This window comes from Macaca fascicularis, chromosome 3 (assembly GCF_037993035.2).
Source record: "Macaca fascicularis isolate 582-1 chromosome 3, T2T-MFA8v1.1".
Taxonomy (NCBI): Eukaryota; Metazoa; Chordata; class Mammalia; order Primates; family Cercopithecidae; genus Macaca; species Macaca fascicularis.
The window spans coordinates 189,997,489-190,022,341 of record NC_088377.1 but is presented as its reverse complement, the minus strand read 5'-3'; the positions used below and the strand labels follow the sequence as shown (position 1 = coordinate 190,022,341).

General features: G+C 43.6%; 1 protein-coding gene and 1 non-coding gene across 2 annotated transcripts in view; both read right to left on the bottom strand.

Annotated features, from left to right (window-relative positions):
- The window catches only part of CNTNAP2 (contactin associated protein 2), a 2,262,889-nt gene that overhangs the window by 44,680 nt on the left and 2,193,356 nt on the right, over nt 1-24,853 (bottom strand). The window contains exon 22 of the mRNA XM_015447321.4: nt 6,225-6,464. Coding sequence (XP_015302807.3) covers nt 6,225-6,464 — 240 coding nt within the window. The remainder of the gene's footprint in view (nt 1-6,224; nt 6,465-24,853) is intronic.
- On the bottom strand, nt 1,230-1,444 carry LOC123572717 (small nucleolar RNA U3). Its single transcript, XR_006697251.2, has one exon. It is a non-coding gene; the product is annotated as a small nucleolar RNA U3 (small nucleolar RNA).

Sequence of the window (24,853 nt, the reverse complement as noted above, 5' to 3'; positions counted from 1 at the left end):
CATGGGAGAGGTGTTAAAGGCATGCGAGAACCAAATAGAGACTTTCTCTTTTACAAAATCATAAGGGTTGAAAGACAAATGAACAGGAAATGACTTGCTTTGTATGTTACATGAGGCCATGTCTCTTTGCTCCCATAATCATGACCCCCTAGCTACATGTTGCACTGCTCCAGAAGCCAGAGACTGCACTACAAATGACAGCTGTTGTAGTTGTACAGTGTACAACCTGACCAACCATAAATGTCCCTCATTTTAGAAAACACTGATTGATAGAGCCCAAAAGGCATTGGAGAGGTAACAAATAGCTCAGCCAGTAGTGTTACAGAAGAGAAAAAGAATCTTATTACATGGAGACAGCATACCTTAGAACCTATTTTATCTTTTTATCATTTAATATGATTTCAGACAGTAGAAAGACACATACGGGAGCAGAAAGATCACAAGACCTATGGGTAGATGTCTTCAATTCTAATTTCCATTCTAACACCAAGTTCCTACAAATATCCTGGTATAGGTATGAATTGACTAGCCCTGGTTGATCACCAAGATCCCTTTAAGGCCATATGATTCCTTACTCTTCACAGCAAGGCACCTGCTATATTTTCAGAAAAGCACAGCCCTCATTTTAAAGCAGCATCTTTTTCTATCTTTCAAAGTAGGTTAGCAGCCAATTCAAAACACTGAGCAATAATTTGACATCTTCCTCAAACTGAGGTTCCTTCCTGGCATGCAGCCCCTTCCATAAGGAGGTGCTTTCACTGGAGCCACCAAGTCCTGCCTCATACCACAAATGTATTGTTCATTTGTTTGTTTCAAGTCTGCTTTTCCAGTTGCAAATAGGCAGATCAGTTCTCCTGAGATTTAGGTAAAAACGTCTCCTCTATCTGGGTGAGGTTCCTTATAAAATGGCCAGAGAGCCCTGTCTCTTTGTAAGCTTGATGGTACAGCCTTTCTATTTCTGATTTCACCACCTAAAGGCTTCACTGTTTCTCATAAACCATGTTTTGGGCAGTATTTGGGTATTCAGTTTTTTCTTTTGGTAACCTTATTTACCAAAGGGACCCTTTTATTTGGTGAGTGATTCTCGACCTTGGTCACATACTGGACACTCCTGGGGAGGGGGGTTTACATCACACACACCCATGTCCCCCGCATTCCCCCAAAGGTCTGATTTGGTCTGTCTGGGGTTTAGGACTAGATATTGGGATTTTTCTTTTTAAAAAATAATCATCATTCAGATGGCATCCTTTCCCTTTCACTCTCCCAAAGGAAGAGAAGAGTGATCGTCAGTGGCAAAAGGCAACTGCCAAAAAGCACCACCAAGAGCCGGCTTCATGCTCAGGAGTGAATGCTGAGCATCCTCCTTGTGGTTTCCGCTGCTCCACAAGTTCAGAGAAACCTCTCTGGTAAGAAACTGTAGAAGTGGTGCATGGAAGTGTTACCAGAAAGGGTTCCTGATCCAGAACCCCAGAGAGGGTTCTTGGATCTTACACAAGACCCAAGAATTTAGGGTGCATTTGTAAAGTGAAAGCAAGTTTATTAGTGTACTAGTCTGTTTTCACGCTGCTGATAAAGACATACCTGAGACTGGGTAATTTATACAGGAAAGAGGCTTAATGGACTCACAGTTCCACATGGCTGGGGGAGCCTCACAATCATGGCAGAAGGCAAGGAGGAGCAAGTCACATCTTACATGGATGGTGGCAGGCAAAGAGAGAGCTTGTGCAGGGAAACTCCCCTTTATAAAACCATCAGATCTTGTGAGACTTATTCACCATCACAATAGCATGGAAAGACCTGCCCCCATGATTCAATCACCTCCCACCAGGTCCCTCCCAAAACACGTGGGAATTCAAGATGAGATTGGGGTGGAGACACAATCAAATTGTATCAATTAGGAAAGTAAAGGAATAAAATAATAGCTGCTTCATAGAGCAGCCCCAAGGGCTGCTGGTTGCCCATTTTTATGGTTATTTCTTGATTATATGCTAAACAAGGGGTGGATTATTCATCCCTCCCCTTTTTAGGCCCTATAGGGTAACTTCCTGACATTGCTGTGGCATTTATAAACAGTCATGGTGCTGGCAGGAGTGTAGCAGTGAGGCTGACCAGAAGTCAATCTCATTGCCATCTTGGTTTTGATGGTTTTAGCTGGCTTCTTTACTGCAACCAGTTTTATCAGCAAAGTCTGTGAGCTGTATCTTGTGCCAATGGCCTATTTCATCCTGTGACCAAATGCCCTAACCTCCTGGGGATGCAGCCCAGTAGGTCTCAGCTTTATTTTACCCAGCCCCTATTAGAGATGGAGTTGCTCTGGTTCAGACCCCTCTGACAGAAGTATAGTCTTAATCAGGATTTTAAAAAGCTCCCCAGGTGGTTCTAAAGTGCTTCCAAGATTGAGACGCACTACACATGATTAGAGCTTTTAAATTGCAGTGGTAAGTTACCCGGGAACCATGCTAAAAAACACAAATGCTGATTCAGTCAGTATGGGGTGGGGGCCTGAGAGTCTGCATTTCTAAAAAGCTTTCAGGAGACCCAATGCTGCTTGTCAAGGACCAAACTTCCAAGGTACCGGATGAGATAATCTACTTCCAAATGTCCTCTAGTCAAGCCACGCCTCACGAGCTCTCACGTTATTTTCTTCCTGTCCTAACCCTACACAGACTGAAGTACCTCATGCTATTTACAGGTAGGAAGGCATTTTTGTGTATACACTGTTCTGTTTTTAAATATCTGATAGCAACAAATCTTATTCTAGTCAAACATGAAATATTACCGGAAAAGTACAAAACCCTAAAGTCCAAATTTGGAGTGATGACCTTAGGCTCACAAAACCAGAGTGCAGTTGCTGATGTGGGGGATGCACTTAGAACCTGAGTTGGTATGGAACTTATTTTAAACTGAAGCCACTGAGAATTCAATAGGTGCAGAAAGAAGCCTTCTTGGTGCTTCCTTTATCTGACAAAAAGCAGAGATTTCTGGAAAAATGAGGCTGCCGTACTTCCCTCTTACAGGTGGCTTTTACTCCCAGGGAGAAGATCAAGAAACCCACCGTAAGTCTTCTCTCCAGGGAAGTTTTATGGCCATGAATGCGATGCAGAGATCACTCAGGCCTGTATGAACAAGCACCATCCCAAACTCTTCATCTCTCATTTGTTCTTCTAGAAACCCGTGTATTCTTCCTATAGAGGCCTTTTCCCCCACCGCCTCTTTTCCCTACTAAGCTGGACATATAAGTTTCTAGCTTTAGCTACTTACTGAGTTTCTTCTTTTTGAAGCTCCTATATGCATATAAATAAGGTCCCCCTGCCCACCTGTTAATCTGTCTTTTATCAGTTTGATTTGCAGGCCCCCAGGTACTGAACTGAACAGGACAGAGGAAAAGTATTTCCTCCCTGACACTGAGCAACTGGAGGCTGCTGTTAAGTAACCTTCCCTCATTTCTACATCTGTCCTCCATCCCTCCTTCTAGCCCCTCAACCCACATTGTGTCTCATGTTCCTATTCACCTAAAAGAAAAAAGGAAAATCAAATAATATTGTTTAAATAAACCTCTGCCTTATTGTTTGTAAACTGTTTTCTGTCTTTTTTTGTTTTGTTTTGTTTTGAGACAGAGTCTTGCTCTGTCACTCAGGCTGGAGTGCAGTGGCACCATCTCAGCTCAATGTAACCTCTGCCTCCCAGGTTCAAGCAATTATCCTGCCTCAGACTCCTGAGTAGCTGGGATTACAGGCATGTGCCACTATGCCCAGCTAATTTTTGTATTTTTAGTAGAGACAGGATTTCACCTTGTTGGTCAGGCTGGTCTTGAACTCCTGACCTCGTGATCCACCTACCTCAGCCTCCCAAAATGCTGGCATTACAGATGTGAGCCACTGAACCTGGTCAACTGTTTTCTGTCCTTGTAATTGGTGTAATGACAATTGGATTAATACTTCACCTGCTGGACACTCGGTAAGAACTCTCCAAGTATAAGTGGAAATTTTTCTGCAAATGGATCTCATGTTACATAGCACAGGCCTACTGTAATACCAGAGTTACAGAATTTGGACTTGAACATCAAATACTAACAGATATGTTCCCTGTATACATTTTCATAAATCAATCACAAGAATCCTGTAATCCCAGCACTTTGGGAGGCCAAGGCAGGTGGATCACCTGAGGTTAGGAGTTCAAGACCAGTCTGTCCAACATGGTGAAATCCTGCCTCTACAAAAATTAACTGGGCATGATGGGGGGTGCCTGTAATCCCGGCTACTCAGAAGGGTGAGGCAGGAGAATTGCTTGAACCCGGGAGGAGGAGGTTGCAGTGAGCTGAGATGGTGCCATTGTACTCCACCCTGGGCAACTGGGCAAGACTTTCTAAACTATCACCCACAAAGCATGATTTTTTAAAAATAAAGGAACTAAAACTCTTAACAAAATAGATAAGATCTTACCTCACAGATCTTAACAAACAAGTAATAATACATAGGAACTCATATTGGCCCAAGGTAGGATCTAGAGGTTTTAGAAACTAGTCTCTTGGCCCTGACTTAGACCACAGGTGCTGTCACAGCCTCAGGTAGTAGGTCCGTTTGACAGCGGAAGGACTCCTGCATTGCAAAGATCATTCATGGTATTTGTCTACTTGGGCATTCAGAGGAATTTATCTGAGAGATCTCGGTTCCTCTGTGGCCCTGACATGTCTTTTCTCCTCTTGTATTTTCACTCTTACTTTTCTTCTTTCAGCATTAGGAATGCTTTCCTTTGTTCAGGCCAGCCCATGAGGAAAAGCCAGCCTGCTGTGTCATCTTAACAACATTCATAAAAGGGAATTCTTCATATGTGCCCTTGGCACACAGCACCCCGCGTCAGTTCTAGGAATCCATGTGTGAGGAACAAAGAGGATTGTTTCGTCTGTAAATGGGCTATTCTGACAACAGGGCAATTTTGGCTTCTCTCTAAGCTTCACAAAGCTTTGCAGCACAACCCTGGCAAGGAATCACGATGACAGTAGCTGATCTGAAGCCACACACACCATGTGCGGGGCCGGAACATGATTAAAGCAATCAAATGCACAAGGTTTAGAGAATGAACTGTTACAAGTTTGTAGGGGGAGAGGATTCCAAAGTCCTTACTCAAGGTTCAAGCATTATAGTAAAATGGATCTAATATAATAACAACCATAATTATTATTAATATTATTGTAGCTAAACTTTAACACTTGCTACATGCTGTGATTAAACACATCAGATTTAAACACATCACTTTAAATAGAATTCCATGAGTTAGGTCTTATCTCCATTTAGGAAATGGGGAAACTGAGGAATGAGGTTATGAAAACTGCCCAAGGTTAATCCGGGTGAGAGGCAGGGATGGTGCTGGAATCCAGGCCTCCTAGCCGTTGCTTCCTGCCTCATCTTCCTGTTTTTAGCATCGGCAACATCACATGTTGCCTGGAGACCCACTGAAAGCTGGATTTGGAGGTCACTTAGAGGTTACACTCCCCTCCCCTTCTTCACCTTATGGGTGAAAAAGCAGAGACCTGGACAGCTCACTTGAGTTGCCCAAGGCCAATGTAGGTGGAGCTAGGAGTATGACCTAAGTCTCCTGAGATACAGCTTGACAGGCTGTCTGCCACCCAGGGTTATGTGTATACTCTTTCATCCAATTAATTTTTCAGCCAACAGCTACATCCTTTCATTTGAGCCCTGTGCTTTCAAATTACATGTCTTACCACTCAAAGAAGTGGGACTAAATCCATAGAGTTTTGCAAGCTTAAAGTTACCTCTTAAAGATCTGGAAGCCTACAGTATTATTCATGTCAATACAGAGCCAGGAGATGGATCTCTATATTGCTTTAGGTAAATCTCTTCTTAAATTAAAACACAGACTATGTTACAGCAAGTCATTGAGAGTCATAAGAGGCAAAAGTGAGAAAGTGAATTGATCAAATCACCCACAGTCATGGCGCAGACATCAGTTTAGGCAAGTCATCATTTAACCTAATTGAAGAGTTAATAGTTCCTACATTCTTTACCTTCACCTTATTTATTTCTGGCCCTGAGTACTTCAGATGTGCTGCCCTGAGAACTCCATACTCACAACATTCCTTTGACCTTTCTTAATCCTCCAGTGACATTACCAGTGAGGTTCTGTTATTAAATCCATTCCATAGTCCCAAGAGACCGAGGTTTAAAGAAATGAAGCAATGTGCCCGAGGTTGCTGGAGACTTTACCTGAATCCAAGTGATCCAGGTGCCAGGGGTCGGTGGCAGACGACATGGGGGAGAGGGTCAGCGGCGAGGCTCCGCAGTTGGACTCCACCAGCTCGCCCTGGATGTGGACGTGAGCCGAGGCGTTTGTCTGCCTCAAGGCAGCCTTGAGAGGGGCGATCTGGTTGAACTGGACTCTGGAGAGGCAACCAGTGAATCCTGGGGTATTGTATTTGTGAATCTCTTGGTCAATTTTCCCTGTTTCTAAAAGAAAAAAAGAAATGAAAATGTAATGCGACTGACCATAGTCCAGCGTTACAACACACCTGTCTTTGAATGCTTGTGTCCAAATCTTACATTTAGGTTTCAGTTTAAGATGTTACATTGTTTTAGGTGAAATATTAATGAGTCAATAAGACTTAGGGCTGCAGACTTGACTTTCAAGGAACCTTGTGTTAACAGAGAATATGGTAGGGTGGAAATAAGACTATATGCGATAAAATACATTTCTCAGTACCTTCCGGCTACTTCAGATGCTGCTGAAGCTCACCACAGTGACTTGGTCCTGATTGATTTTTCTCATCTTTTCTGATGCTTCCCTGACCCTCTTAACAAATTGAATGAAACAGCCCTGCTCTGCCCTCCTGGCAAACTATGGTTCTGTTTTATATCCCTTACTTATTTTCTTCTTCAGAAATCTTAAAACAAAACAAACAAAAATGAACAAGAATTCCAGCAGCCTGTACGTGAACATCTCCTTTCTTCAAAATCCAATCCCCTTGGAATTCTGAGATTTACGGAATCCCTGCTAGAGTCTGATGGAGGTTTTGGCAGTCAGGAAACTTTCCCAACCCAATCACAAACATACACATGCCTTGAAGAATCTCACCATCTCCCCGCCACCTGTAGGCTCAACATCTTCCCAAACTAACTCAGCTCAGAGGTGAGACTGAGTAGAGGCATTTCCAAGGTACCAAGGGCAATGTACCCACACATTGTTATACCAGTTGAATCAATGTCTTTTGGCCCTCTGTCCCAAGTTTCTAACAGAAACAAATGTTGAAAAGGTCCTTAAATGCTTAAGAGCCCTTAGCTAGTGGGCCAGGTGGACTGACCTCAGAGCCTTTTAACCACTACTGGGAACCGTGTGAAAAGGATAATTCCAGCGGCAGTGTCGCAATTGCTCTGAGCAAGTGCTGCGTTAACCCCTCATGTCCCTGCCGACTCCCTGGGCTCACAGGAAGATTCTTTTGCCCCAGGCCTGAGGCAGGGTGCTGTGGGGGACGTGGATAAAGCGCCTTGTTCTTCTCCAGCATCTTTGTTCACTTGCTTGCCGTTTGCTGAAGCCGTTCTGTTATCTATCGTGAACCAGTGTTCGTTTTATCTCCTCTGTTAGAGATCTGGGTAGAAAACTTCTGACTCCGGCTCCATGTCATAGGGTCCCTGACAGTTTTCACAACTTTGAGGAGGGCAGGTTTCCCTATGGACACCACAGAAAATCAATCGTTTCAAAGCCGTATCTATCTGCGGGGTCCCAATTTAACATGGAGTCCACACTTCTTAAAGAGCTGTCTTCCCCTCGGTATCTCCTTCTGAGGTGGCCTCCAGGGAGGGAGCCTGCGGCGTGGGGTTCCGATGGTGGAGCAGGAAGAGATCATGGGTGGCAGCAGAGGCGTCCAGGCCCAGGCCTGTGGGGCTGCGAGCACTGGCAGAAGCGTCCACTGAGCAGCAGAAGCTGGGGCTGGATGGCAGGAATGAGCCCTGGCGAATGACCTGCTCTCACGTTTCCATTCTCTTTAGGGCTCTTTCACTCTCTTTAGCTTTTCTCCTTTCTGGGCCTTCTCCCTTTCGGGGAAAATTCCCAGTGTTTCAACTGTTGTTTCTTTCCTATGAGGCAGCAGGGTCACCAAAAGGAGGATTCTGATGCCCTGGAGGGCAGAACCAGTATTTCCCAAACTGGAGTGTGTTCCACATCTAGTTGATGTGCCCCTTTCCTAGAGACCCTTGGCTGGGACCAATTCCCCTGGGGGGCCAAAGTGCAGTAGATGCTCTGGAGTTTGCAGGACCTGATGGTTCCAACTCAGGGCTATGTGATAATAATATTGATACAACGGTAGAGAAAGGTGGCAGAGAAAATCTAGGCAGAAAGGGGCGAGTCCCTGTCAAACCCTCACCCTCAAGCCAGAAACTGCAGCCCAAAGTGAGAACTTATATCCCTGTTTTCTGGCTCAAATGTTGCCTTTTCCAAAACCACCCATGGCCCTGCCCCACTGAATCTTGTGCCCATAAAAACCCCATACTCAGCTGGCAGAGAGAAGAGAAGCAGCTGGACGTTGGCGACTACGGTTGGAAGTTGGAGAGAAGCAGCTTGACTTCAGAAGGACAACTTGACATGTAACATCAGAGAAGAATCTAGCCAGAGATGGCTGGATTTCAGGAGAAGATTACCTTCTCTCTGCATCCCCTTTTCACCTTCCCTTCCTGCTGAGAGCCACTTTCATTGGCAATCAAATCCCCCACAATTATCATCCTTCAATTTGTTTGTGTGACGTCATTTCTCCTGGATGCAGGACAAGAGCTTGGGCGCTGCTAGTGTGGATACAAAAGGCTGTCACACTTGCTGTTTGTCCTCACTGGCAGAAGGCAGCTGCCTCACGTGAAAAGGCAGAGGGACCACTGACTTAGGCCGTCTGGGGACAGCAGAGCTAAAAGCACTGTAACATGCCCTCTGGGGGCTTCAGGGGTTGCAGGCACCACCCCTAGATGTTGCCACGGAGCCTACGGAGTTCATTCCTGTTGACGCTCAAAAGCGTTCACCCTGGCTTCTGCACCCACTCACCCATGTGCTTCCCCCCACAAGGGGTGGAGCACAGTGGGGCCAAGTGAGTGGAGTTTGCTCCTGGCAGTGCCTAAGTGGCTGGCTGGTTCCAGCATTCGTGTACACCAATTCCTGCCTCATTCGCATGCATGCTTCCTCCCATGAGGGGTTGAAAGCTGTGGGCTGGGTAATTGAGGGCACCCCTGTTGCAAGTCCCGCAAATGGGTCAGGGAAATATCCTGCTTCAATATTAGAGCACAGACCAAGGGCAGTACATGTGGTGGTGGTGGGGGGGAACTGTGCTTAGTACTTATTATGCAGTATCCCATTAAGTCTCCTGGCACCCCTCTGAGCTAAATAGGATTGTCCCCCAAGTGACAGATGAGGAGACTGAGGCTTAGAGAAGTTAAGGCTTTGCCAGTGAATAAACATTTATGTTTCATATAAAAAAGCAGAACTCAAATATTTTGCATTAGTCTCAATTTCTCTTTGAAAAATAGACTATATTATGTTTTATATTCATATACACTTTTGATATTTCTAGTCAGGAACCCCATAGAAATGGTAGAGTGAGGGTTTTAGAAAAAAGGTAAATGGTTGTTAAAACTGCTTTGAGATCGTGTTTCATTAGAGGTTGAGCCAACAATTTGATTTTCAAAAATGTGGTGAACTGATGTCAAATCTTCATTAGCATCATTTAAAGCACCAGAAAGTTACAGAAATGCCTGTCTGGAATAAGATTCCATATTTCTTAAGAACATCTGGCCGGGCGCGGTGGCTCAAGCCTGTAATCCCAGCACTTTGGGAGGCCGAGACGGGCGGATCACGAGGTCAGGAGATCGAGACCATCCTGGCTAATATGGTGAAACCCCGTCTCTACTAAAAATACAAAAAACTAGCCGGGCGAGGTGGCGGGCGCCTGTAGTCCCAGCTACTCGGGAGGCTGAGGCAGGAGAATGGCGTAAACCCGGGAGGCGGAGCTTGCAGTGAGCTGAGATCCGGCCACTGCACTCCAGCCTGGGCGACAAAGCGAGACTCCGTCTCAAAAAAAAAAAAAAAAAAAGAACATCTATAAATGATAGTATAGCCATCACTTTTGAATTTATTACAAGTAAATTATGTTACTCTATAATTGATTAGACTGGTCTCTACTGAAATCAAATATTAAAATATTTACTGTAAGAAACAATGTTCTGCCTGGAGGTATCTTGGGTAAGGTGTTATTTGTGGGGGAAACTTGCTTTAAAAATGCACATTTTAGAAATGCAGTACAATCACTTTAAAATTAGATTCTCAAGTGGCAATCAGTACTTTAATGCCTTATATTCATAATGATATGGGTTATAGAAAATAGCCCACTTAAAACACTGACACAATTCCGGGTAACACGTTAAAATGAAATGCTCCTGACAGTCCTTTTAAGGAAATGCAGCACCTCCATTTGCGATGCATTAGCATGCTTTCCCGCTCCTTGTTCACTTACTGAATGCCAAGCAAGAGGCAGGAGGGTTGTGAGAGATGAAAGAGAGAAGGGCGCCTGAGCAGGAAACACAGGGAGGATAAAGCCAGTTCCACGGAGGGCAGAGCTGTGCTTGGGGCCTTGTGTACATGCTTGAGCTCCTTTTCAGCAATTGGACAAGCATTTATTTATTTGGACAGGGATTTATTTATTTATTATGAGACAGGTTCTTGGTCTGTCATCCAGGCTGCAGTGCAAGGCACAATCTCAGCTCACTGCAGCCTCGACCTCCTGGGCTCAAGTGATCCTTCCACCTCAAGCCTCTTATGTTGCTGGAACCATACTCGTGTGCTACCATGCTGGACTAATTTTTTTTAGTATTTTTTGTAGAGGCGGGGTTTTGTCATGTTACCCAAGTTGGTCCCAAACTCCTAGGCTCAAGCGATCCACCTACCTCGGCCTCCCACAGTGCTGGGATTACAGGCATGAGCCACTGTGCCCAGTCTGGATAAGCATTTAGATGTGACTTATCGAAGGAGATTTCTTATTTTCCTTTGAGATTATTCAAATACACCTATGTCGTCTTCTTGTGTATTCCATGGGATCTATTCACCAGATGATTTTTGTTAGGTTTTTATATCTTTTAGTTTTCTATCAATATTCCCTTTTGGGGAGGGGGATGTGATATTATGAGATACAAAGAATCACTGTCAAGTTCATTTTCTACTTTTTATGAAGCAGGCAAAAGATTTTAGGGCATCAATGAGACTTAATTTAAGACTCTTGATAACTATCTGCTGTGTGCTCCCCACTGTGCTAGGGATTGTGGAAGTCACCCCTTCATAGAATCTGCAGGGTCAACACAAATGGCCAAACCTGGTTCTAGCCCTAACACAGCACACGGTCGCTCTTCAGAGACCGTAGTACAGCTGGCCCCAAAGCACTGCCCACCGCTCTGCTCCTTCCTTCTGTTCTGGGGTGAAGTATGTTGACTGGTGGCACTGGGGGTCTTTAGGTAATTCACAGACTGGGAGCTAAATAACATCCAATCTTATTCCTTCCCCGATTCCCGTTCAATTCCTCAGAGTCTCAGGCTGGCGCAGTGTGGGGCTGGACTATCTTTATCATGGTGTCAACACTTCCTATTTTCCCTTTTTAACAAAGAGAGGTCAGACCTCAGACCTGGATGCTTCGGTGCGCAACAGTGCTGAATTTCATTATATTTTTATATTATGCATTTTTAACACCACCGTGTCATGAGAGCAAGCGATACTGGCATTTCATTTCATGGTAGTATTGCAAAATTTCTCTTTAACATAAACTTTTTAACATAAATTTATTTAAGTAAAAATGGTGAGTCTGTTTAAAGGACAATATTAAGTAAACAGTAAAGGAGGCCACTAGAAATGGTAAAAATGTCATCAGAAATGACAAAAATCGTGACATTGGTCCTCAAATGACTCTTGTTTGGGGAACATTGTTGTGGATAGAGGACTTTGATGCCTCTCTAAGCCCCTGGATGTTCTCAGGTGTAATCCACCCTCTCCCCTCACACTCAGTACCAGTCACTATCCATCACTTTAGAACACCAGAGACCCCCGCTCAGTAGGGCTTCCTCCTGGATTCTGCTCCCGGCTCTACCTAACTGGACCAGGTGTGTTCCCACTCTCTTCGGATGGGCCAGAGGCCTGTTGTGCCTTTCCTAGAATTAAAGTTTTCTTGACAACTGGGACTAAATGTCACTTCTCTTTGCGTTCCTCAAAAATAATGCCTTGCACAAAGTAATCACCAGTGACTGTAGGAATGAATATACAGATGCTTTTCAACTTATAATGGGGTTACCTTCCCATATACCCATCGTAAGGTGGAAATATTGTAAATAAAAAATGCATTAAATACACATAACCTACTGAACATCATAGCATAGCCCAGCCTACCTTAAACATACTCAGAACACTTATATTAGTCTACAGTTGAGTGAAGTCATCTAACACAACACCTATTTTATAATAAAATGTTGAAAGTAGAAAACAGAATGGTTGTAGGGGTATTCAAAGTATGTTTTCTACTGAATGCATATCACTTTTAAACCATGGTAAAGTTGAAAACTTGTAAGTGGAACCATAAGTCAGGGACTGTCTGTGACTGAAACCATCTATTCAACAGTCTGTCATTCGTAGTTTGGTTGTGTGGGATGGGACCAAGTACTATGGAAATTAGAACAATCATAGTTAGCTGTAGTCAAAGTTTGTTTTTCAGCTTCATAGGGTAAACAGGTGCAGCACGTAACCAGAAAAAAGGAGGGGAAGGTATTCAGCATATTCAGGAATTCGGCAGCGTATTCAGAACCACTAGATCATTATATGTTATTTCTAGCAGTACTATTACCTGAAAATCTGTCTCATTAAAAATGGACTTGTCTTTCAAAATACTGTTGTATTGCTCTAAAACTGACACCCAGAGGAACTGATCAATTTCTCTCCTAGGAAGGAAGGCAGGACTTAATCCTGAACACCCATTGCTATATAAACCCTCCACAGGCCTGATGCATAGAACAGTGGTTCGATGGCACCTCGTGGAATAAGTAGAAAGTCGGTTTGAAATCACTGCCTGGGTGAAGTTTTAAATACTACTTGGAAGATCAGACTGAAGTACAATAGGTGAGTGGTCACCTGATGTACACTTGAAAACATGGCCAGGTGCTGCCGGGCCAGCACCTGAAGCTCCCAGTGGCTCCCAGGGTCAGGGCTGGGCATCTGGGCCTCTTGGAGAGAGAGTAGAATTTGCATTGATCAGGTAGGATTCCGTTTTTCCATTCTAGTCCCATTTGGACAGAGCTGAATGAACGGGAGTCTAAATGGTTAGTGGAATAAATCAATGGGAAGTAACCATAACAACAACAGCAACAAAAAGCCAAGAGCATTCATCTAAAAAAAGCAACATAAAATCTGATAAGCCTCATTCCTCAGTTTGAACGCGATCAAATGGTAAACATCAGGCAGGGCATGGAAATGTTAGTATCTAGGTTCCCCGTCAGCTCCTGCTCTGACAGACTGCAGTTTTTGTTCAGAGATGTCTTGCCAATCAGCTGCCTTTCCAAAGATGCACAGCCAGAATTAAATCTGTATCCATCATTGATGTATATGATTAGGTACTATGACATTTTATTCATCCCTTAAATAAAGACATGAATGAAATTCCATTGTATTTATTAGATGCTTTTCTCTCTTATGAAGAAATATGCAGGACTAAAATATGCAGGTGTAATTGAAATACTTCTTGACCTATGAAATGCACTAACTCAATTATGCAGAGGCAGAATGCTGGGAGAAGCAGAATCATTTTTCCTTCTACTGTCTCTACCACATTGTGAATTTTAATTATTTTTAGAGACAGGGTCTCACTGTCAGCCAGGCAGGAGTGCAGTGGTGTGATCATAGGCCTCGCTATACCCTTGAACCCCTGGGCTCCGGTGATCTTTTCACCTTAGCCTCCTAAGTACCTGGGACTATAGGTGCACACCACCATGCCTGGCTTATTTTTAAATATTTTTTGTAGAGACAGGGTCTCATTATGTTGCCCTCCTGGCTTCAAGCAATCCTACCCCCTCAGCCTCCCAAAGTGCTGGGATTATAGGTGGGAGCCACTGCACCCGGCCTCTGCTGCATTTTAACTCATAAATCTTTGTATAAGGACTGATAAAACAAAACTGGATTTTTTCTTTCCAGAGTCAACAATAAAAAAGAAATGTCTTAATATAGCCCACTACACTTTTGCAAAAAGATGAAGTATTACATTTTTATTTATCAATTTATCACAGCTCCTGAGCTTTCGGGGATACTAAATAAGTTGAAATTGTCACTCACATTTCTTTTTTTCTTTTCTTTTTTTTTTTTTTTGAGATGGAGTCTCGCTCTGTCACCCAGGCTGGAGTGCAGTGGCACAATCTTGGCTCACTGCAACTTCCGCCTCACAGGTTCAAGCAATTCTCTGCCTCAGCCTCCCAAATAGCTGAGATTACAGGTGTCTGCCACCATGCCTGGCTATTTTTTTTTAAATATTTTTAGTAGAGAATGGGTTTCACCATCTTGGCCAGGTTGGTCTTGAACTCCTGACTTCGTAATCCACCTGCCTTGGCCTCCCAAAGTGTTGAGATTATAGGCATGAGTCACCGGGCCTGGTGTCATTTGCATTTCTAAAATCTAGACTGAAAACAAAAAACTTATGATTGCTGGTTAATCTTAGAATATAGTTGTAATGACCGGGCATTGTGGCTCATGCCTGTAATCCCAGCACTTCGGGATGCTGAGGCAGGTGGATCATGAGGTCAGGAGTTTGAGGCTAGCCTGGCCAACATGGTGAAACCCCATCTCTACTAAAGATACAAAACATTAGCTGGGTGTGGTGGTAGATGCCTGTTATCCCAGCCACTCGGGAGGCTGAGGCAGGAGACTCACTTGAACCTGGGAGGCAGAGCTTGCAGTGAGCTGAGATTACACCATTGCACTCCAGCCTGGGCAACAGGGTGAGACTCTGTCTCAAAAAAAAAAAAATATATATATACACACACACACACAGTTATATATATACATATATAACTATATAGCTATGTATATATATTTACATATAGTTGTATATATGTATATAGTATATACATATATACATGTAACTATATATATAGTTGTAATTACACAGTATCAAAAACATTGATACAAAAGAGAATTTATGATCCCTTAAATGTTTCCCAAACACCAGACATTTGGAATGGGTCGGAGCACACATCTGATATGTGGATTTTCCACTTCTTTCCTGGATGTTTCAAGTTGTCAGATGTAAGATAGAAAGCCTGGAAGGTGCTGGTGCCCCATTCCTCAGCCTCAGGTGCCCTGTCACATGGCATGATTTTTTAGGGCTAAGAATAACAAGCTCTGCTGAAAGTAACAAGACCTTTCAGAATAATGGACGTACCTGTCACTCAAACCACACAGCGGGGTGCTGTGATTTACTTCATGGGAAATTAGGTCTGATTTGACTTCTTTGAATCCCAGTAAATTGAAGCTATATGTCCTGGCTATTTGCTGCTGGGAAACAGAAACTAACGTGCGTCCTGAGTTTCTCGTGAGCTGGGAATGAACAGACCTGCTTCTTACTCACTGGAATGTTTCCACTTTTGCATTTTAACTTGGTAGCAGCAGAAATAGAATCCTGTGGACGAAATTACCAACTGAAATGTAGTACAGAAAAATAATTTATCTCTCTGTGCGCTCTGCTGCTGCTTAAATGTTTTTTTTGGCTTTGGAGAACGATGTTAAACTCTAGCCAACACCTTAAAAACAAAAAAAGAGCTTCAGTTTTCAAGCTTTTCCTTAATTCCTCTCCAAGTCACTGGTAGGTATGCCGGCCAAGACTAGCAGAGGGCCATTTGAAACGAACGCCAGGCAGCAGGAAAATTTGGGACAATGGGGAAAAAAGGGTAGAAAGGTGTTTACCTCATACATTTCACCAGCAGCATAACAAAGGGTAGGCTAGGAAAAGTGTGTTAGCAAATTTTTGTATTTCCAGATATGTCAAGTTGAAAGATTCAGTAAAATAGAAAGTAGTCACTTTTTATTTTTCTTCCTTTGTTCTCAGTTGTACTATAATTCCTATCCCAGAAGGCCTCTAAAGCTATCTTATCCAAAAGAAAAAAAAAATCCTTTGAGGACTAAGACCTCATGAAAGCATAAACATCATGAAATGGACCAGAGGCAGGGGTTGAAAGCGACGGTTTCCCCAGGGCCATGAGCCAGTCAAGCACACGAAGAAACCGAGAGGGAGAACTGTTTCTGGAAAGCGTATTGGATGGTTCCCTTAATTGACACTCCATGACACATAATTAACACAAGAAAAAATTAGAATCTCGGGACCTTGCCATATAAAATGATGTTCAGAAAACAGAGCCTAATGCTTTGAGACTGAACTTGAGGCTCCGGTGGATCATCACAAAATTTAAACCGTACGATCGCAACCACCTTGGATGTCACCAAGGGTCACAGTCCAGAGACCCACTGGGAGGCCTTCGGATGCTTCTTCCCGTCAACACCTCTTCTCACTGCTGAACCTCTAAAGCCTCTAAATTTTCAGATTGGGGTAATAGCCTCCTCGGTGGGAGAACACTGAGAGAGGCCATCTAAATTTCAGCAAAGCATTTTAGTAAGTTTTTCATGACATTTTTGTGGTCAAGACAAATAGATATGGTCTCATTGTAATATGTTTGAGGAGTACAGTCAGGCACCACATAATGATGCTTTGGTCACAGATGGACCACATGTAGGAGGGTGGTCCCAGGAGATCATAATGGAGCTGAAATTTTTCTATTGCCTAGCATTTGTCATAATGTGCTTTTTATCATTTATCATTATTTTAGAGTATACTTTTTTGTTGTTGTTGTTTGAGACGGAGTCTCGCTCTGTCATCCAGGCTGGAGTGCAGTGGCACGACCTGAGCTACTACAACCTCCACCTACCGGGTTCAAGCGATTCTTTGTGCCTCAGTCTCCCAAGTAGCTGGGATTACAGGCACCCACCACCACCCCTGGCTAATTTTTGTATTTTTAGTAGAGACAGGGTTTCACCGTGTTGGCCAGGCTGGTCTTGAACTCCTGACCTCGTGATCTGCTTGCCTCAGCCTCCCAAAGTGCTGGGATTACAGGTGTGAGCCACTGTGCCCGGCCTTTTTTTTTTTTTTTTTTTTTTAAAAAAAAGGGTAACTGTGCAACAGCCTCAGGCAGGTCCTTCAGGAGCTATTCCAGAAGAAGGCATTGTCATCACAGGAGATGACAGCTCTATGTGTGTCACTGCCCCTGAAGACCTCCCAGTGGGACAAGGTGTGGAGGTGGAAGAGAGTGGTATTGATGATCCTCACCCCTGTGGAGGCCAAAGCAAATGTGTGTATTTGTGTCTTAATTTTTAATAAAAAAAACCTTAAAAGTTAAAAATGAATTCTTAAATGGCAAAATCTTATAGAATACGGATATAAAAAGAAATTTTTTTTTACAGCTGTATAACGTGTTTGTGTTTTAATCTAAGTGTTATACAAAAACACAAAAAAGTCAAAAAGTCTGAAAACATTAAGAAGTCTATAGTTAGAAAAGGTACAGTATGCTAAGGTTAATTTATTTTATTTATTTACTTGTTTTGAGATGGAGTCTTGTTCTATTGCCCAGGATGGAGTGTAGTTGCGCAATCTCTGCTCATAGTAACCTCTACCTCCTGGGTTCAAGTGATTCTCCTGCCTCAGCCTCCCGAGTAGCTGGGATTACAGGCATACGCCACCATACCAGGCTAATTTTTGTATTTTTAGTAGAGACAGGGTTTCACCGTGTTGGTCAGTCTGGTCTTGAACTCCTGACCTCAAGTGGTCCATCCTCATCGGCCTCCCAAAGTGCTGGGATTACAAACATGAGCTACTGCACCCAGCTGGTTAATTTATTATTGAAGAAAGAAAATTTTAAAAAATTTAATGTGGTCAAAGTGTCCAGTGCTTATAAAATCTACAGTAGTATAATGTTCTAGGCCTTCATATTCACTTACCACCCACTCACTCACCCAGAGCAACTTCCAGTCTTGCCAAGCTTCATTCCTGTTAGGTGCCCTATATAAGGGTACCAATTTTTATCTTTTTTTTTTTTTTTTGAGACAGAGTCTTGCTCTGTCCCCAGGCTGGAATGCAGTGGCGCGATGTTGGCTCACTGCAACCTCCGCTTCCCGGGTTCAAGCGATTCTCCTGCCTCAGCCTCCCGAGTAGCTGGGACTACAGGCACACACCACCATGCCCAGCTGATTTTTTTTTTTTTTGTATTTTTACTAGAGACAGGGTTTCACCATATTGGCCAAGCTGGTCTTGATCTCCTGACCTCGTGATCCGCCCGCCTCGGCCTCCCAAAGTGCTGGCATTACAGGCATGAGCCACCGCGCCTGGCCAATTTTTATCTTTTATATCACATTTTTACCATACTTTGTCTATGTTTAGTTAACAAATACCATTGTGTTACAGTTGCCTACAGTATTAAGTGCAGTAGCAGGCTGCACAGGTCTGCAGCCTGGGAGCAATGGGCTGTGGCATACAAGTCTGGGTGTGTAGAAGGCTGCACCATCTGGGTTTGTGGGAGTGCACTCTGGTATTCACATAATGATGAAATTGCTTAATGGACACTTTTCTCAGAATGTATCCCTGTCGTTCAGTGACGTATTTTAAAGGTAGATTAATCATGAGATGAACAGTGGTGGAATTTGATAAATAGGTAGAAATTGGCTTCAAGGAGAATTTTAGTGGTGATTCCAAGCCTACATTTAATCATTTTATTAACTTGGATCAAGACATCACTGGCACATTGATGAATGTGCCATATGGCATTTAGTGAAAAGGGGTGGCTCCACTCAAGAGCACAGTATCATGAGCCAAAGGGACTCTGAGAGGCTGAAATGATTTCCCTAGATAGAACTAAATACAGTTTAGCAGAAATGGATAGCCAATTTCTATAGTTGGAAATACCATCATGCCCCCCGCCAACTCCCCAATCACCTTCAACACCGAATTGTACAGGACACACCTGGTAACTGCATGTAGCCCCCTCTCCCCCTCCTTTGTTGGGACAATGGGGCTGATAGAACAAAACTGGATTTTTCCCCCCAGTTTTGTTTGCCAGCAACCCCTCAGGACTCTGGTATCTTTGTTAATTATACGGGATTTAGGAATTAAGAGTGAGACCTGGCTGAGTCATGAAAAGGATGGAGTCTATATTCCAATTTAGAAAGTGGTTTCTGAGACCGTCCTCTGGGGTGGTCAGAACACCCCAGAGAGGTGATCAGTTCAGGACAGAGCGTCTTGAGCAGTAGGCAATAATAAACCGGGGTGTGTTTTGAGGATGGCACCATGCTCGAGATGGTGTCATGTGAAGCAGGGTGGAAGGAACTGTGGATGCTGAACGTGGGCAGGGAAGACTCCGGAAGCACACCGTCACTGCCTTCAGGTGTTGGAAAGGCCGGCACTGGGGAGAAAGCTGAGACTTGTTCTGCAGGGCATTAATGGAAGGACGTTCAACCGGATCTTATACGGAAAGCAAATATGAGATCAAGTCTGCCAGGGTAGGTGTGGAGAAAGTGGCCCTGGAAGCCAAGGGGCTATTGAGTTCAATCCTGGATGTCATTCCAACTGGTGGGGTGCGGTGGAAACACCAGGAAAGGGTGGGGTGGGGGGCGGGGACCAGCTGTGCAGGAGAGAAGGCAAGTCCTCAGACCCCCGTTCTGTGTGGCACTGTGCAGAAGAGGGGAAGGCGTCCTCACTTCACCCTGTGTGCCAGTCCTTCATCTAACTAAATCTCCACAGAAAACCCACAAGATGGGGTTGAATGACCTTTTGTTATCCAGAAAAGAAACTGAGCCTGAGGAGTAAAGTCACCTGACTGAGGTCACTCTGCTAGAAGATGGGGCAGGCATTCAAGCCCTTAGTGCTGTCCCTGAGTCCCTCTGCATGGAGGGATTCAGGCTCAGGCTCCAGGAACCAGACACCAGAGCTCCCTATCTGGGACCCAGCCACTGAGACGTCAGGTCACAAAGACGGATAGAACCAGAGGCACTGGGGAGCCGGAGAGCTTTGGAAATGGGTGTCTTTATGCCCTTTTGCCTCAGTCTAGAGCTGAGATTTCTGAGAGGGCCAAATCGGGGGTAGGAAGAGGGTGCAGTGTGTCCTCCGAGGTGGGAGGAGGATAGGCCATTTGACCACATCTTTCTCTTCAGAGTTCACCGTTCCCACAGACACATTATATGTCATCCATTTTTATATAAATGGTGAGTTCCCAAATGGAATTTAAAGACAGCCTAGCAAATCTTTACGTCTCTTGGAACTTAAAGCTTTTCCTTCACAGAATTCTAATCTCTCTTAAATAAGAGCCTATGAAACTGAGGGACATTATAATAACCTTCATTTAAAATTAGATTCTGGATGTTCTGGTGACTTAGCTGAAAACAGCTCAAATCAGCAAAAACCTTTACAAGGACTTTTCAAAAGCTGGAAGACATATCTGTACACACAGGGCGCAGAGCTGGACTTGGCCAGTGTGTGCCCTCCGCTTCCTCCTGGCAATGCTCACCCTTATTACTGTTATTTCTGAGATGTGAATGTTTTCTCATAGTGAATGTAGCAGTAATAGTAATAATAATAATAATAATAATAATAATAATGATAAAGAACAGCAACATTTCTCACAAACCCACTTCCTGAGTATTAGTGGATTTGCTCCTGGACTTTGGTTCCCCTTAGATCTTGGCTTAAATGAATGCTTAATAATGATAACAGAGGCGAGTGCCATGGCTTGCATCAGTAATCCCAGCACTTCAGATCACTTGAGGCCAGGAGTTCGAGACAAGCCTGGCCAACATGGCGAAACACTGTCTCTACTAAAAATGCAAAAATTAGCTGGGTGTTGTGGCACTCCCCTGTAATTCCAGCTACTTGGGAGGCTGGGGCATGAGAATGGCTTGAACCTGGGAGGTGGAGGTTGCAGTGAGCCAGGATCACAGCACTGCGCTCCAGCCTGGGCAAATAGAGGGACTCTGCCACAAAACACAAAAAAAAACAAAAACAGAAACAAAAAGATTCAATTTTAATTAAAAAAATATAATGGTAACAGCTAAAGATTCTTGGAGTTCTTACCACATATTAGATGTACCCTTAGCATTTGAAACACAGCATCTTCTTAATGTTTGTGAGAGAAGATTGTTTTATTTGTTCTATACTCAGATTGTTTTATATTGTTCTATACTCAGAAAAGGAAAGAGACACGAAACTAAAGGCAGGTAGCCCAGCACCTAGGAACCAGACCCAAAGCCAAGGAACCAGACCCAAAACCAGGCCTGGGCCTGCCTGACCTAAGCCTGGTAGTTAAAATTCGACCCCTGACCTAGCAACTGATGTTATCTATAGATTCCAGACATTGTATAGAAAGACATTGTGAAACTTCCCGATCTGTTCTGTTTCACTCTGACCACTGGTGCATGCAGCCCCTGCCACACACCCCCTGCTTGCTCAATGGATCACGACCCTCTCACGTAGACTCCCTTAGAGTTGTGAGCCTTTAAAAGGGACAGGAATTGCTCACTCGGGGAGCTTGGCTTTTGAGACAGGAGTCTTGCCAATGCTCCTGGCCGAATAAACCTCTTCCTTCTTTAACTTGGTGTCTGAGGAGTTTTGTCTGAGGCAAATGTAGCATCTGAGGTGCTACATTTGCAGCACCTTGCTATGGCTGGTAGAATTTTGGACCCATTCTGACTTTTGCTCACTGTAGTGAAGTAACTTGCCCAGAATCACATGAGCTAGGAAGGTGCCAGTGCATAAAACTAGGAAATTTGCCTCCAAAACTCATGCTCTTAACCATCACTCTACCAGTTAAGACATTATCCAGATGCCTGGAGACCAGGGGAGGCCTCAGTTGGGCGTTACCTCTAGAAAGTTAAGAACTGCCTGGGGCTCTGCAGAACCCTGCCAGCATTTGCAGATTATACTCAATACCTAACTCAGTTACAGCCGCGGGAAACCCCCACCCCTCAACTTGCAGATAATCCACTTTAACTGAAGATGTATCCCCCTGTGAATTGGTAATTACTCCTTGTGGCACTGTCAGAGCTATTCAAAGGATAAGAGACAAGGAAGAACAAAGCTAATCTGAGCCAGGCACTGAAGCTGCAGCCGTCTCTTAGTCACCTAAATGGAGTGACTTCCAAGGCTCAGGTGGGGGTGTAGAGGGCTGCTGATTTTCATTTTACTTTTAACAAAAGATGAGGGGCTCTATCTGAAATGTTTGCCTTGGGGGACCTTCATTTTCAGCTCTGACGATGCTCGCTGTGTGCTTTTTTTCCCAGCTGGGCACATTCTCTAGTCCTGTCATTACCTTGACTTTTTTAAGTGTCTGTACATGTTGAGGGGACTTCCATCTCCACTTCAGGAGGTGCAAATTACAGTGGCTGTGGCACCTCGAAGAAAATACATTTTCTCGGTATGAGCAGTCATTTTCTCTTGGTGACACGTTGCGTACTTTGTTTCAGAACAGACAAGAGCTTAAAATATTTTATGGGGCGATCACATTAATCTCGCCTCTAAAATATGTTATTGTGACTCTTAGGCCTCTTGGAGAAATGAATCTGCCTGGAAAATATGGTTTTCTGGATAACAAGAGATCTAATTCTTTTGGCATGAGCCCGTTTCAGTATTTCCAGCGGATATCTGTCTAGAATGCTTTTTCAGGCAAATCAGGCCCAACGGCAGCGTCATGTGATAACCTCCACAGGCCCTAGGCACTTTTGCTTTCAAGATTTTCTTCCTCCATAAAAAAAAAAAAAAACCTAAAAGTAATATTTTAAGACTGTATAAAAATGAATATAATGATATTATGTATTAAATATATATTAAAATATTTTTCCTTTGACTTAACAGTTCATTGTTATCTTCTGATTTTGTTTTTAGAACATTTTTGTGAGTCCCTGGAAGTACTGTGGGCCTACTGAGTCCCATGGATATGTTGGCCCCTGCCAAACATATGTGATGGTTTTTCTTTTCTTTTTCTATTTTTTTTTTTTTTGAGACAGAGTCTTGTTCTGTCTCCAGGTTGGAATGCAGTGGCGCCATCTTGGCTCACTGCCATTTCTGCCTCCCAGGTTCAATCGATTCTCCTGCCTCAGCCTCCTAAGTAGCTGGGACTACAGGCGTGCACCACCGCGCCCAGCTAATTTTTGTATTTTTAGTAGAGACGGGGCTTCACCATGTTGGCCAGGGTGGTCTCAGTCTCTTCACCTTGTGATTCATCTGCCTCGGCCTCCCAAAGTGTTGGGATTACAGGCGTGAGCCACCGCGCACAGCAATGATGGTTTTTCTTAATGGCCTGAAGCTTGGCTGGGAATATTGTTTTGTCATGCTATGGAGACAGCTAGAAAGTAGCCCTGGATTTGCATTTTTGAAGAAGGGCCTGAAGTTGCCTTTCTTTGGGTCATGTGCCTCTGTCTTAGGTGGTGAAAACCCGGCTACTGACTCTACAGCATGGTTGCCTTTCTGCAAAAGTATCTGGAAATCACAAACTGCATGATGGTCTCTTGCTCCTGGAAATCATCTTTGTTATCTCTACCAGCATTCTTTAATTTGTGAGCAATTTTAAAAGTAAAATAGTTATTGTCTTCAAAAAATTCTGTTTCTTTAGCCATGATGCTATCTGCTATTGTGTAAGTTCTTTTCCACATGTGGCCTTGGGCAAGAATCCATGGAAAAATTGTGGACTTAATTTTACAGAAAGAGTGAAATAAAAGTCTTACATAGATCAACTTTGTTATGGAATCCCATTCATTTATCACCCAGACAAGGAATTATTGAGTATCTATTATATGCCAGGTGGTGAGGATTCAGTAGTGAAAAAGAGAGTTTCTACCTTCAAGGAATACATAATTTAATCTAATATTGCATATTCTGACATTATGCTAGAGAGATAAGTGTGTGTGTGTGTGTGTGTGTAAATATATATATTTGAGATGGAGTCTCACTCTTTCACCCAGGTTGGAGTGCAATGGTGCGATCTTGGCTCACTGCAACCTCTGCCTCCCAGGTTCAAGTGATTCTCCTGCTGCAGCCTCCCAAGTAGCTGGGATTACAGGCACATTCTACCATGCCTGGCTAATTTTTGTATTTTTAGTAGAGATGGGGTTTCATCATGTTGGCCAAGCTGGTCTCAAACTCCTGACCTCAGGGGGTCTGCCTGCCTTGGCCTCCCAAAGTGCTGGGATTACAGGCATCAGCCACCACGCCCGGACTTCTAGACAGTAATATCATTTTTTGACTGAATTAATGACTGAATTAATAAGTGAAAGACAAAAAAGCTACTTCTTTTAGGATGAGCTCAAAAACTAGTTTAGCAATAGCAAAGTGTCTGTCCTCTCCTTAAAGAAAGCCTCGTGCTCTGAAAGGATGTTTTACCAAGAAAATAAAGCAGGAGAAGGTACAGAGTGAGATGGGGAGATACTATTCTAGGTAGCAGGAGCAGGGAAGGCCACTCTGATGAGATTACATTTGAGCTCTGAGCCAGGTGAAAGGAACCCAAGGAAAAAGCATTCCAGATAGAAGGAACAGTGGCTGCAAAGGCCCTAAGGAAACATACATACAGAGGTTCCTCCTGCATGAAGGGGCTACATCCCAATAAACCCATTGTATGTTTTGTATGTTTTGGAGCTCACCCTAAAAAAGCAGTCCTTTTGTCTTTCACTTATTAATTCAGCCAGTAATTCAGTCAAAAAATAATATTACTGTCTTGTATATTGTCAGAATAAATAGTGCATTTAACACACTCAACTTACCAAACAC